This window comes from Heloderma suspectum, chromosome 1, assembly GCF_057233095.1.
Source record: "Heloderma suspectum isolate Gila_16-S chromosome 1, 16-S_ref, whole genome shotgun sequence".
Lineage (NCBI taxonomy): Eukaryota > Metazoa > Chordata > Lepidosauria > Squamata > Helodermatidae > Heloderma > Heloderma suspectum.
The window spans coordinates 141439674-141453991 of NC_139458.1; the positions used below are offsets into that span (position 1 = coordinate 141439674).

At 49.9% G+C, this 14318-nt stretch overlaps 2 protein-coding genes across 2 annotated transcripts in view; one reads left to right on the plus strand and one right to left on the minus strand.

Annotated features, from left to right (window-relative positions):
* Positions 1-2069: 2069 nt before the first annotated feature.
* INHA (inhibin subunit alpha) lies at positions 2070-7975 on the minus strand. Its single transcript, XM_084829280.1, has 2 exons — positions 7479-7975; positions 2070-4765 (listed from the first exon to the last, which is right to left on the minus strand). Exons 1-2 carry the CDS (start codon positions 7771-7773, stop codon positions 3999-4001), a joined length of 1062 nt encoding a protein of 353 aa, XP_084685406.1. The 5' UTR covers positions 7774-7975; the 3' UTR covers positions 2070-3998.
* Positions 7976-10250: 2275 nt separating this feature from the next.
* The window catches only part of OBSL1 (obscurin like cytoskeletal adaptor 1), a 73274-nt gene continuing 69206 nt past the window's right edge, over positions 10251-14318 (plus strand). Inside the window, exons 1-3 of the mRNA XM_084859368.1 lie at positions 10251-10331; positions 10989-11128; positions 12830-12977. Of these exons, the coding sequence (XP_084715494.1) occupies positions 10251-10331; positions 10989-11128; positions 12830-12977 (369 nt within the window). The remainder of the gene's footprint in view (positions 10332-10988; positions 11129-12829; positions 12978-14318) is intronic.

A 14318-nucleotide genomic window follows, 5' to 3' on the forward strand; every position in this document is an offset into this window, starting at 1 on the left:
TCCCACCAGCCCGCCTCCCCACCTTCCACAACACACCCTGTTCTCCGTATGTAATTTGGAAGCTCAGCCCAGCCATAGGAGTGAGAGCTGTTCTGATTCCACCAGTGTTCTGTGCTGCTTGCTTCCCCTGGAAGGAGTTATTTGAAAAGATCATCTCCACAAAGATGTGATGAATGGGTGAGCTTGGACTGGGTCCAAGCAAGACAAGGAGAAGGGTGAGGGAACGCGACATGCAGGCCTGCTCTGCTTACTCATAGTTTGTAAAGCCACCCAAACGGAAGCTTCTGTGAAGGCCAGAGCATCAATATCTTCAATATATTAATACGTCTGAGCTGGAGTGGCCAACATGCAGGAAACGGCCCTTTCCCTCGGCATTATCCAACAGGGCAATTGAAAAGAAAATGGTTTCCGGTGATGTTTAGTGCCAGTGGTGCAGGAGTAGCTCATTCTGCACATATGTAGTGGAGAAATCTGTCCGCGTGGCCTGGTGGGGTGGGGGTCTTCAGCCTTGCAGCTGAGCTGCTCAAACCCCCGTGTCTTATACTGAGTCAGACTATTTGTCTGTCTAGCCTGGTATTGTTGACACTGACTGGTAGCATTTCTTGAGGCTTCCAGGCAGGAGTCTTTTCCAGCCCTCCCTGGAGAAGCCAGGGAGTGGACCTGGGACCTCCTGCAGCAAAGCAGCTGGTCTTGTCACTGTGCGGCAGCCCCTCCCTGTTGAGCCAAGGCCCCTTATCCTGGGACTCTGGATCTGATTAGGGATGGCGGAGAATTCCGCCACAGAAATCTGTGGCGGAATGGCCCCCCGCCCCCCTGCGGATTCCCCCCGGGACGAGACTTACCTGGGGTGGATGTTCCGGACGGCGGTGGCTCTGGCAGCGGTGGCTGGTCTTTCGACCAGCTGCTGCGGCCGCCATTTGCATTCTGGTCTTTGCCGTGATAGGCTGTGTAAGTCTTTACGTAGCCTATCACGGCAAGCCAATAAAAAAAAAACGGCGTATGCAAATGGCGGCAGCTACAGCGGCCACCATTTGCGTTCTCTATTTTTTGCCGTCTTAGCCTACGTAAATATTTACGTAGGCTATTACAGTGGGGGGGAAAAGGGGAACGCAAATAGCATAGTGGACACTATTTGCGTTCCTTCCCCCCCCCCCCCGTTTTAGCCTACATAAATATTTACGTAGGCTAAAACGGCGAATAAAAAAGGAATGCAAATAGCGCCCGCTACGTCATTTGCGTTCTTTTTTTCCCGCTGTAATAGCCTACGTAAATATTTACGCAGGCTAAGACGGCGAAAAATAGGGAACACAAATGGCGGCCGCCGTAGCTGCTGCCATTTGCGTACGCTGTTTTTTGTGGGTTTTTTGCCCAGCCATGATAGGCTATGTGAAGACTTACGTAGCCTATCACAGCTGCCTGGCTACGGCAGCCGCCATTTGCGTCCGCACCAGCCAGTCCGCGGCCGGAAATTCGGCTGCGGACGGCCCTGGTCGGCTGCTCCGTGGAGCCACCGCGGAGCAGAGCCGGCTGGGCAGGATTCCGGGGGGGGGGGGAGGACTGGATCGCCTCCCTGCCCAGTCGAGGATTCTGGGGGGAGGGGCGGAGCGCCCCACCCACTGCGAACAGAATCCACGAACAGCTAAGTCACTTTACAGAATCCACGAACAGCTAAGTCCCTTTCGTACATCCCCAGATCTGATCAATGGAATAGGAAAGCTCATTGCGTCCCCTAGTGCCTTCTTGAGGGAGGCTCAGAGGTCTCTGGGGCATCTTCAGATCTATGTAATGGTTTTCTGCCTGGCCTATGAATGTCCGGAGGGAGGGAAATCACTTTTCTCCTGCCTCACTCAGCATAGTTTGCACTGAGCTGTGCAAAAATCACCTTTAGCTCCCTTCTCCCCTTAGCTGATGTCCTTCAGAGAGAGATTAGATGGTTTATTCGTGAAGGTGTAGTTGGACCTTAGCGAAGCTGACCATATTCTTTGTTTTGCCTGCTGCCTTCGGTGCTTTGGCGCCATCTGCTGACAAAGACCTTGTTTTACAGTCTAAAAGTACAACCAGAGTAAAACGTAGCAGCAATGCAGAGATTTAAGATGCAATAGCAGATTTAAAACAACAGCTAAAAGATTAGAGCGAAAAGACTATTTTTAAATAAATCCAAAGCCAGGACACAAGTTATTATATGGTTCCTCCGGAGTGAGGCAAACTGCTAGCTACCCAGCTGCTAGCTTTCACCCTGCCTGTGTCTGCTCCCCAGTGCTATCCTGGAGTCCGAGGTACCTTGCTGCTACCTGCTGCTCACCAAGTACTTGGGCAATGCATATGTGTAAAAACTCACATGCATGAAGCCACATTTAATTCCGTGTTCAGCGAAGTAGATTGGTACAAGATGTCCCAGGGCGGGCTCTTTTTTTTTAACATTTATTTTAACTTCCACTGTTTTGGGAACACCTTCTAAATAGCCTTTTACAGCTAAATTGCTGATTATGATACAAAGTTTAACAAAGCAAGGGGACTCCTCCGCTCTGGCTGTCACACCATGTCCTGATTACGGGTATCCGGCGGCTGCAGGCAGCAGTGCTGGGAGACCTCCAATCTGCCTCCTGCTTTCATCCTGTCCTGAATGCTCTGACCAGCAAGAGGAGTTGAGTCACTGTCCCCTGTTTCAACTCTTCTCATAGCAGGATATGTCAGGATTGGGGAGCGCTAACAAAAAGGGGTGCAGTTTGGATTGTCTAGACCAGGTTAAAGATCAGGCTCTGTTTTTGTTGGGAGGCAAAGACAGTCTTTGCAGAGGAATACTGGAGGCCAGAGAACTTGCTGGGCAAGTTTGCCACATGGCCCAAATGGAACTGTATGTGTGTGTACAGGGGAAGAGCAGGTTTGGCAGGCTGAACAGGCCCATCCTTCCATTTTCATAGGGGATCCTGTTGCAGATTCCAGGAGCTGGTCCCAGCCTGATGGTCTTCAGATACTTGTGCTTCTCCCAATGCTATCTGAAAAGAGGAGGAGTTGGGACAGCTCTGAGCTCCCCAAAATGGAGATTCTTATGGAGGTTCTCATAAGCTCAGGACTGGCCCAACTGTTAGCATCTTGGGAATTATGGGAGTTGTAGTCCATATCTGGAGGACATCTATGTTGGGGAAGGTTGCCCTAAAAAGTGCTCCGACGTTGGGGGAAAAAAGGCTCAGTTTCTGATTCTGGTGAGATAAATGGATCCAGAACATGAAGAACAAATTATACACGCACATGCATGTTTTCCACAGTAGTCTGGTTTGCCTTGTTACGGAACAAAATAGCCTTGGAGGCTATAATCAAGAGGATGGGCGGCAGGGGAGGGTTTCCTGAATAATTCCCCTTCCTGCTGCCTGTCCTCTCAAAATTGCCCTCCCAAACTGGAAAAACATGGGGATCCTACACCTTTTCTGCTATGGTTGGGAAAGCAGTTTGGGTGCAGTTTTGAACAGATACAAGCCAAGAAGGGAAAAGATTAAGTAAGCAGTCTTTCCTCCACAGCGCTGCTCATCCAGTCTCAATTGTAGCCTCAAAGGCTGTTGTTCAGTTAAACCCAGAGGAATGAAATACGCAACTTAAGGCACAATCCTATGCACGGCTGGCTGGAGCATGCTGGGAGTTGTAGGCCTTTTTTCGGTCTAACCATGCATAGGATTGCACCCTTAATATGACATGTAGCTTGGCCCCCAACACTGGCTAGGAAGACCACAGACATTTAGTGAATGGCTCGTATATCTTTGGTGAGGCAGCCTTGACCCTGGGGAGATGTCACAGGCATCACAGGTTCAATGCTTAGAATTGAACTGGCCTGGGTTTGCAAGGTTGTAGCCTTGATCAGGGCCAAGGGCGCACACCTGGAACAGATGGGATAGGTCATCTGCCCAATCAGAAAGCATGCTTGTCTGTTGAGGTGCTTGGGGCAAACTGGGCAAAAGAGGGTAGCCTCTCTTTAGGGCAGGTGTACCTTTGGAGCCAAATCCCTGCTATATGCAGGCGCAATCCTGGGTGAGGATATTGGGCACTGTCTCGTACTTGAAGGAGTAACCACCATCGGAGGTGGTGCGGACGTGCAAAGAGTGCATGGTGCCTGGCAAGGCTGCACAGCACAGTTGGAGGTTAGGCTTGGGGCTGAGTGTGTGGGCATCCGAGCAGCTCCCGTGGCAGTAGTGGAACACAAAGCTGCTGGGGTGCACGATCCACTTGTCCCAGCCAAGCTCTTCAAAGGAGATGTTGAGAGAGGCCCGGTGGCAGTTGGCGTGGGCAGCAGCATCACCTGAAGGGTGCTGGAGCAAGCTGACCGCTGCTGGTGACCAGGGAACTGGGGACCGCCGGGCCCGGTCGCGGCCCTTGGGTTTGGTGTCTGCCACGAGGAAGGGTATTTTTTCAGCATCAGCCACGCAAGGGCAGCCCGGGCAACGGACTAACAGCACAAATATCTTCTGGGCGATGTAAGGCAAGAAGGAGGTTCCAAAGTGGAAGACGGTCCAGCCCTCGGGAGCTGGTACTGCCATGGCAGCCACAGGGACTCGGCCTTGTTGGGACAGCTTAAGTATCTCTGCCTCTGGCACAGAGCTGTTGGAGGCTGCTTCAGAGGGGCTGCTGCTCTGCACCATCACAGGGCCTGTGTAGAACCACAGCTGGGCTGAGGTCACCACCCGACTCTGGGTGTGTGTGGACGACTGGAAGATGTACGTGAATAGTCCTGCCTCCTCCAGAAGCTCATCAGGCTGAGGTGGTCCACAGGGCACATCTGCAAAGGATGGGTGGGGTTAGTAGTGGCTTTGCTAATCACACATGGGCCACTGCTTTCCCAAAGATGGGAGCTGCAAGGCTTTGATAAGCTGACCTTGGATGCAGAAAGGGAAAATGCTGATTCCCAAATCTCCCCTCTTTTTTAAAATCCTGAACTTATAATAGCTCCCAGCATCAGTCTTGTTTAGTCTGTTTACCCATCTGCCATTTTGCATTCTCAATAGCTAGACTTTCCAAAAAGCATGAAATCTTAGACCCTGAACCCCAGCAACACCATGTGACCCCTCATGTTTTACTCTTCAACTTGCACCGATGACCTAAGACACCCTTCCTCAACCTGGTGCCCTCCAGATGTCGGACTATAACTCCCAGAATTCTTGACAATTGGCCATGTTGGCAGGGACTGATGGGAGGTGAAGTCCAAAACATCTGGAGGGCATCAGGTTGGGGAAGGCTGGTCTAACATTTTAAACTGGAAGCCTGATGTTCTGAAATCAGTATGCCTTGGTAAGCAATCGGCTTATGTGTGTGCCTTATTGCTTACTAGTTTGTGCTTAACATTTGTGTCTGGTGTACTGAGGAAAGTATTGACCCTGAGCACACTTCATTATGCTAAGGTCAGCTGCACGTGCTGTAGCTTGGTGCTGGGTGGATCTCAGCATCACCACTGTTGTTCATGATCGGCAACAACAGAGTCAAGCTGATCACTACGTCCCACGATAGAATGTTCTAATATTGGTATATAAAACATGCAAACTATAAAGCAGCCTCCCCCAACCTGACATCCTCCAAATTTGTTGGACTGCAACTCCCATAATTCCCAGGGAGCAGCCCATTGGGATGATGGGACTTGTAGTCCAACACACCTGGGGGGTACTCGGTTGCGGAAAGCTGCTATGAAACATCATTTGCAGGGTGAATCTATGGCAACCTTGCTAGTGGCTGGCTTGGATTTCCCTTTACCTATCTTACTGAATGTCACCAAAGTATTTTGCTCCTGTTATTGGCATTTAATGACCAATTGCCTGCCTCCAGCCTGCCCAAGATATGCCCTGTCTTCTGTCTGCCCTAGCGCATCCTGGCAGATGTCATAGGTGCATATATTTATACAAACGTACTTGGTCAAGTGATACAAAATTTGGTCAGGTGTTCTATTTTATTAGACTCGTTAACTGTGGTTGGTGTTAAGAGTAAACAAATTAGATTCCTGCACTGAGCAGGGGGTTGGACTCCATGGTCTTATAGGCCCCTTCCAACCCTACCAGTCTATGATTCTAACTGCTTGAGGATGGTGGCAGAAGTTGGGTCCAATAAAAGATACTGCCTGACTTATTTTTGTTTCTCTCAACATGCCAGCATCTGTATACTAATACTAAATTGCTGTGGAAGAGCTAGTCAAGCCATTTAAAAAGGGAGAGACAAATTATTCCCCATACCCTCAATGAATAATTTCCCCCCTTTTATAGAATTGTAATTCCCCTCCCCACTTTTTCTACATAACTTCATTACACCCCATTTCCCACACAAGTAGAAACCCCTCAGTTCACTAGTCCTGATTGGGGAAAACCCAGGTTGGTCTCAAAAATGCTTGTTCAAGCTGCAATCCTATGCACAATTGCCTGGGAGTAGACCACACTGCAGAGAGAGAGAGGGGCAGAGTGAGAGAGAGGAGGGGGGCTTCCTTCTGAGTAATGATGCACAAGGTTGAGCTGCAGGACGGCAATCCCATTAGAAAGTCCCAGTGCATTCTTATGCATGTCCACTTGGAACTATATCCTATTTCAGGCTCCTCCAACCTGGTGCCCTCCAGATGTTTTGGGACTTCAGCTCCCATCAGCTCCACCTAGCATAGTCAATGGTCAAGAATGCTGGGAATTGTAGTCCAAACCATCTAGAGGGCACCAGGCTGGTGAAGGCTGCCCTATTGAGTTCAATTAGATAAGTGTATAATAGCATTGCAGCCTAGGGCTGCGATCCAATACTCACTCACCTAGGAGTAAGTCCCATTGGACTCAGTGGGGCTGACTTCTGAGTAAACATGTATCTGATTACACAGTTAATACTTAAATCATTGTGAGTTATGAATAAGCACAGACTGGACTGGGCTGCTCATCTATATGAAAGAAATACCAGAGAGATCCCAGGCTGAGCGTGAAGGGCAGAGCTGAACACCTAAGACTCAGAAACAGTAGCAAGTGTGAATCTCTGGAGCTGGGGGGAGGGAGGGGTCTGCTACAGCTGGGAATAGCAAGGTGTGTGTATCCCTATCAGGGGTGGAGTGCATTGGTGTAAAGCAGTTCCTGACCAACCTGTTTCTTATGCCTTACATCTAAATAATAATAATAATAATAATAATAATAATAATAATAATAATAATAGCAGCAGCATTTATATCCCACCTTTTTTCCTCCAAGGGAACCCAAGGCGGTTTACATGAGCCTGCAAGGTAGGTTAGGCTGAGAGGGACTGGCCCAAAGTCACCCAGTGGGCTTCATAGCCAAGTGAGGACTCTAACTCAGATCCCCTGACTCCCAGTCTACTCTAACCACTACACCACACTGGCTCTCAATCTGATGTGGTGGGTTCTAGGTGATGGAAACCTCTGCCATAATAAGTTCAGTCAATTTTTAAGGTGCCACAGTACTCTTTTGGCGGCGGGGGGGGGGCATCCTTAACTCCCCTAGTAGCACTCAAGTAACGGGTTCACTTACCTCTGGAGGGGAAGGCGATCACTTGGGATGTGTCCTCTTCCTCCCACCTCTGAGCAACCGATGTCCCTGAGGCATGTCGCCTGTGGAGCCCCCTTCTTCCCACCTGGACCTTTTCAGCTTGGGGAACAGGGCCCAGGGACTCCAGGAAATGTGCCTTGGCTTTGGCCAGGATGATGTGCCTGTCAGCCTCACCCCTGCTGCAGCCAGTGACTGCGGCCGGAGCCAGCAGGGCCAGCAGCAGGATCAGCATGGAGCTGACGAGGGGCAGGGTGTGCAAAGAGCACTGAGCCAGCATGTGCAAAGCAATGGTGTGCAGGTCATGCAAGATTCCTGCACTTGTGTGTGTATAAGATTGCAGACTGAGCCTCTGTGTCCGGCAGCTGGTTCGTGGCTGAGTGTGCGTGTGTGTGAAAGTCTTGCGTCTTGTATGAGGTGCTGGGGTTCTTCAGTTTCCTCCTGCGAGCCTAACCCACCCCGCTCCTCCTGCCTCCTTTGCTGAGCCAGGCAGGGGCACGATGGCATTGAGACTGTATCTGACACTGACGCAAATGTCTGCCAGCCATGAATATTATCTCCTGGGCAGCAAAACACAGGAGACGTCTGGAATGCAAGGACAGTGCTGCCCAGGGGACAGGGCCTAAGGCAGGGTGCTCTGAGGGAGAGAGGCCATGAAGGGCTGGGGTGGCAGTGCCAAGGCAGGGATAGAGGGGGCGGCGTGTCCTGGTTTTCCTGCCTGGAGATCAGTGTAGTTGAGCTGCTAAGGTCTAGGGCCTGCTCAGTCTCACCAACTCTGGGCAATCTAGGGCTGAGCACCTAGGAGCGGAAAGGACCTCTTGTAGCATGACACAGAATTCTGTGCGTCAAAAGGCCCTGGTGCTTGTCAAGCACCACACACGTCACATTCACGATCACACCCATGGTGTCCCACAAGCTACTACTCCCTGGTTCAGTATTCATAATCACCAAAATGGATGATAGTCTCCAAAAGCATGTATTAGAATCACTAACATGGATTCGAATGCACTGAAAAGGAAGGAATGCTCCAGCCTTTTATTACTCCAAGAGTGAGTGCAAAATATGGGTTGCATGAAGAGGTGACTTAACTCCGTTTTGGTTAGTTGTGAGCCACGCACCTCAGTGTTGCTCTTTCTCCCGTTGGAGAAGTTCAGAACTTCCAAGGCTGCGGCTGCCATCTCTGAACCAGAACAAATGCTAGCCTAAACCCAGTGGAACTGATGAAGCTGCCTTTGCACTGAATTAGACCATTAGCCTACCTAGCTCAGATGGCTGGAGAGCCAAACGCCTGCTTTTTCCTATGCTTCCAGCTGATTGCACAAGTGCCATGCCCACCTCTCTGCTCAGGACCCTTCAAAAATATTAGGCACAGTTCCACTTGCTCAGCCAAGTGCTTTCTCCTTTTCTCTTCAGTGCCAGAAGCTGTCCCCGTCAATAGGCTAGCTTCCTTTGAATCCCAGGAACAAGCAGAAAAACGCATCTTTGATGCAGCACAGGGCATATAGATACCTCAGACCTGCACCAGTTTTAAACTAGATAGTCATGGCATTCCCCCAAAGGATCCGTGGGCACTGTAATTTGAAGTGATTGCTGAGACGTCTCCGTTAGAGGAGCCTTTTTACAGAACTCTCCTTCTCTGAGGCAGCCTTCCCCAGCCTGATGCCCTCAAGATGTTTTGGACTCCATCTCCCAGTGTTCCTGACTATTAGTCATGCTGGCTGGGGCTGATAGGAGATGAAGTCCAAAACATCTGGAGGGCACCAGGAGGGGAAGGCTGCTCTGAGGGCACCATGATGGGTAAAATAGTTTTGGTTTATAGGGCACTGCACACATACTCACAAACTCCACACAGCTTCACATGTTATATTGTTCCTAGTTGGAAAACACTGCCCTGTAGGAAAAGGCATGAAACCCATGCATAGATCATCATGTGTGAGCATCAAACACATATGCAAGTTCATGCATGTGCAAATAATAATTGTGCTTGATATTCATATGGAAGACTTTGAGCAGCTAAAGCCCGTCACAAAAATATTTCAGTAACCCTTATAACAACTAGGCCAATAGTAGCACCCCTGCATTTGTTTAAAATATTTATTGGCTGCCTCTCAGGACAGAAGCCCTCCCAAGGCTGTGTACAGCAATAAAACACATAAAACTGATACAATATTGAAAGCAATAAAACCCAGGAACAGAATAAAATCAGCAATAAAAACAGCTGCAGATGCTGGGGCTGTGGGTTAGTCAGTAGACATGGGGGCTGTGGGTTAGTCAGAGGTCTGCCCACGGCTACCTGACGAGTTCACATGACTGAGATGAACTCTGAAGTGGGGCCTTCCTAGCTCACACACCTAACCAGTCAAATGTACACAGGGATGAGCGCTGGGTCGCTGCAGCCAGGGCTGGCTCCAGGTTTTTGTGGGTCCTTGGGCAATAGAGTATTAATGGGGGGGGGCCTTGCCCCTAACCTTTGTCCACATCCCTTCCTCAGACCAAAGCCCTTTATTTTTTGGCTCCCCTCCCCCACTTTGTGAAAAGCAAAAAGTGCGACCTATATCCTACTGTGTCGCTGTTGCTGCCACTGCTGTTGCGTTCCCTCAGCAGGTGCAGCTTGAGAAACATTTGGCTCCCTGTGCAGTCTTGAACGGTGCTGCACCCAGAAGTGAGCATACTCTACGCATTCATCTTTGGCACAGCCAGAGCCCACCATGGTTCCAAGGCTGATGACAGTGTATGGCCAGAGCTGCAGGCTTGGCGATGCCGTCGGCAGTGGGCCCTTCTGAGCCCCAGATGGGTACCCCACCGTGCCAACCTCTGATGCAGCTATTTGCTCAGCCAGTAAACATACATGTAATATAATACACCTGTGTGTGATTGCCACAAAATAATCTCCATGCAAGTTGCCCTCTTTCCCCTACCATCGTCATGTGTGACGTGGTGATTGGAACCCCCCAACTGCACACGAACAGGGCTTTCTGAATGCTTGGCGATCTGTGGTGCTGCTTGCCTTTCAACCAGAGGCTTTGGAATTGCTGTCCTAGAAGTGAGGGAGAGACTCCAAAGAGTGTAATTTTTCAAGCATGTATCAAGGAATTCAGAACATACTGCTGCTCGGCATCTGTCAGCTGAGGTTAGATTTCAGTGTACTCTAAAACTATGCAGCAATCCAAGCAAGACCTGTCATGGTTTACACAGGCAGGGGTGCATAATGTGAGCTAGACTGGGGATCTGATGGGGATGATCTCTGGACCCTAAAGATAAGGAAACAAGCATGGGCTGGGGGTTCTCAGAGGTGGGATAGAGCTGCCCCAGACCGCAGCCAACTTTGTTTCAAATTGGATACCCACCTAGCACCTTGAGGGAGGGGGGTGATGGGGACCCTACACTACATCATCAACGTAGTTAATTCTTTTAGGATTGGCTAACAACACTCATGTTCAGACAGTCCACGGGTCATTCTGGATTTGTATCACATAACCCTCCCCCCTTATCTAGAAATTCAGGGAGGGAGGGTCTTGTACTGCCCTGTACGGGCCTCAGTTTTTGGCGCTCAACACAACTGCCACAGTCAGAGTTTGTACATTCAGCAGAGAAAGGGTCACACTTTTCCTGGAGTGTACCACTTCAAAGTACAGGTAGTAGGATCACAAACCCATAAAACCGGAAGGCGTCTGAAAGGTCATCTAGCCCAGCCCCCGGACACTGCAGGAAGTATGCCGCTACAGCATCCCTGCTAGGTGTCCACCCAGCCTCAGCTTAAAAACTTTTAATGAAGGACAGTCCGCCAAGGCAGTCTGTTCCAAGTTTGAATTCACCCCCAGCTCATCAGAGAAAGGATTCAGCTTAGCAATATATACATGGGGATTTCCCCCCCCCCCATAGCCTGAAGTGGTACAATTCGGGGTGGGGTGGGGGAGGGTACCATTTGATTTTTCTGAGTGTAGGTAAGCTTTCCCCAACATGGTGCCCTCCAGATGTTTGGGACTGCAGCTCTCAGCATTCCTGACTATTGGCCATGTTAGCTAGGGCTGAAGGGAGTTGTGGTCCAAAACATCTGGAGGGCCCATGGTTTGGCAGGCTGCTGGTTTAGGCACTGCCTCCTATTTGTTCTTCATTACAAGATCCATCCACTTCCCCCATTCCACCCTTCGCCTCTCATCCGTGTATTACTAGAGAGCTGCCTGGCTGAGGTTTCCTCCTGGAAAAGAATGGAAGACAATCTCTTGAGGAACTGTCAAGGGAAAGTTGCAAAAAATCCTGAAAATGATTTGTTTTGTTTGTTTTTGTTTTAAAGGGCAGCAGTATTTTTTGTTGATACTGTTTGTAACATAGAAAATAAATGAAGAATTCAAGTTACTGAGTCTGAAGGAAAAATAACTACTCTCAACAATTCAGTACTTGCTGAAGCACTGATGGCCAGAGAATATTGTGTTTTCTTGTGTCCTTCCACTTCTCTTTTGGCTGACATGGCCATCTTCTTTGCAGTATCCCTGACCCAGTCTGCAGTGATAAAATAGTTTCTAGCATTAGGTCTGCTGCTTGGTTTCTGCTTGCTTCTCCTTCCAGCATCAGGGTTTTCAGGGGGCCCCCTCTCCCCTGGGCATACCTTGTGGCAGCACTTCAAGGACTCCTTCACACAGAGCTTTTAGCCTGAGATTGATTGAGTTGCTCCCCCTTCATGGAGGTTTGCGGGCTCTTTACATGACCCTCCTGCGCTAAATGCCCTTTGTCCCGTTTTTAAATAGATCACAGACAATGACCTATCAAATTATCCCGTTGTGTTCCGCTTCAGTTTCCTCCCTGAAAAGAGTTAAAAGCGGCAAGAAGAGGAGCTTGTGAGATCAATGAAAGATAATGGAAGACTTGGATACAAGGAGAAAGGGCGGTGTGTGTGGGGGGAAACACATGTAAAGGGAGTCAGTGTGATCCTGCATTTAAAACAGAAGCAGAAAGCCTGTTTTACATGCAGGATTTTAGGCTGGTGCAGAGATGCTGCAAGAGTAGCTCGTAGCTGCCAGTTTAATTTCCCGCAATTCCTTGGAGCACCCATTCTAGTCTCACTGCAGAGCATTAGGGAAATGAAAATGTAGGCCTGCAGACCCAGCTGCCTGGTGCAGAGGGCCTGGGGCAAACGTTGACAGTGGTGGGCCCTGCTTGGGCCCTGGCAGCTGCCCCGGGATGCCAGGCACTGGCACGGGGCCTGTCCAGCCATGTAAACCAACCACTGTTATGGTATGACGGGGGCCAGAATTTCAGGCAGCTTAGGGTGTCATGAGGGGATGCTCCAACATGCTTTGAGGCCCCTGTGACCCTTTTCTCCTCCCCCCTCCCTTGAGGTGGGCTATGCCTGAGGCAGCTCCGGGGCTGAGGGATGCCTTGTGCTCCTCCCTGCTGGGCTCTAAACTTAGCCAGGCCCCAGCCCCCGCTTATCAGCCCAGCCATGTCATCAGAGGGTATTTTTGGGGACAGCAGCTGCAGGCATTTGTAACTCTTAGTCCCCTGCTCACAGACGCCTGGCGAGCAGGCAGAGGAAAGCCAGGGACCCACTGCAAGTGAGGGGCAGGGAGTATGTGTGGGGGGCTATGCAGGATTGGCAAGTCAGGCAGCAGGGATGCCCGGTCTGGGGCTCAGTACAGCAAAAGATAGAACCATAAAGGAGAGTGACTGGCATCTGGATTGACAGACATAGGTGGATGCTTGGATGGCCAGATGGAAATTGTCCGACAGGAAGAGGAGAAGCAGGAACCGACTGACGGAGAGGCACGCCTGTAAGGTGGATGCATAAAGTGGCTAGAGCTTGTTGAATGCTAAGAGGAAAGCAGGCTGGTCCCCTCACAGCCTGCTTCTCATGTCCCTTACAGGTAAGTGTCACTGTGGGAATAAAGGGAGGAGGTGGAGGGAGACAAGGATGTTATCAGTAACGGTACTTATGGGAGTGATGACAGCTCTAGGATTAACAACTAATCCTCATTATTGAGGGATGAATCAAATGGAAAACTTTGGGATTTGCTTTGGGGTACCCGAAGAAACAGCAGGGCTAAGAACTGACCGACCTGAAGCCTTGTGGGCTGAGAAGGGTGAAGATACACTCGTAACCCAAGCCCCGTATCAGAGCTTTTTTCCAGAAGCAAAACCTGCCTTTCCAGGATGTTCTGCCATTGACTCAAGTACACTGCAGGGTTCTCTCCTCCACCACCCCTCCTTGTGGGTAATGGCATTCATGTGGAAAACTGGAGTCGTTTGAATGAGAACTAGTGAAAAGAGAAGGATCTCTGGGTGGCCCATCCTGGAATGTCCTCCCCCTTCTTTTTCTCCCCATGGGGTTTGCAGGCAGTGACAGCCTGTTATCAGGGTAGCACTACACAGAGCACGATAGGTCTGGAATGCATGATAGCATAGGCATGCCCAGCCAGCAGTAGTCTTGGTATCCTCTGAGAGCTGGTGCAGCGTTCGGGCAAGGAAAGCAGGCTTGGAAGTACCCAATGCAAACTTCACCTCAGCCATGCACACATTAAATGGCCCTTAGGAAATCACTATTCTCTCTGCCTGAACTCAGCCCCCCCCCCCCCAAGTATCAGAGTAATTATACTGACCTACCTTACAGTGAATGTGTTTAAAACAATTGAAATGTGCTAGATAAAGTAGTAATCAGCCTCGGTGTAATTATCACCATCTTTGTAGACTGGAGGCCTTCTGATTGTCAGGGCACATGATGGCCATCCTGGCTCAGAGTGGGGAACCCTGTGGACGTCTCTACACCAGCCTAAAATCCTGCATTTAAAATGGGGCTTTCTGCTTCCATTTTAAATGCAGGATCACGACTCC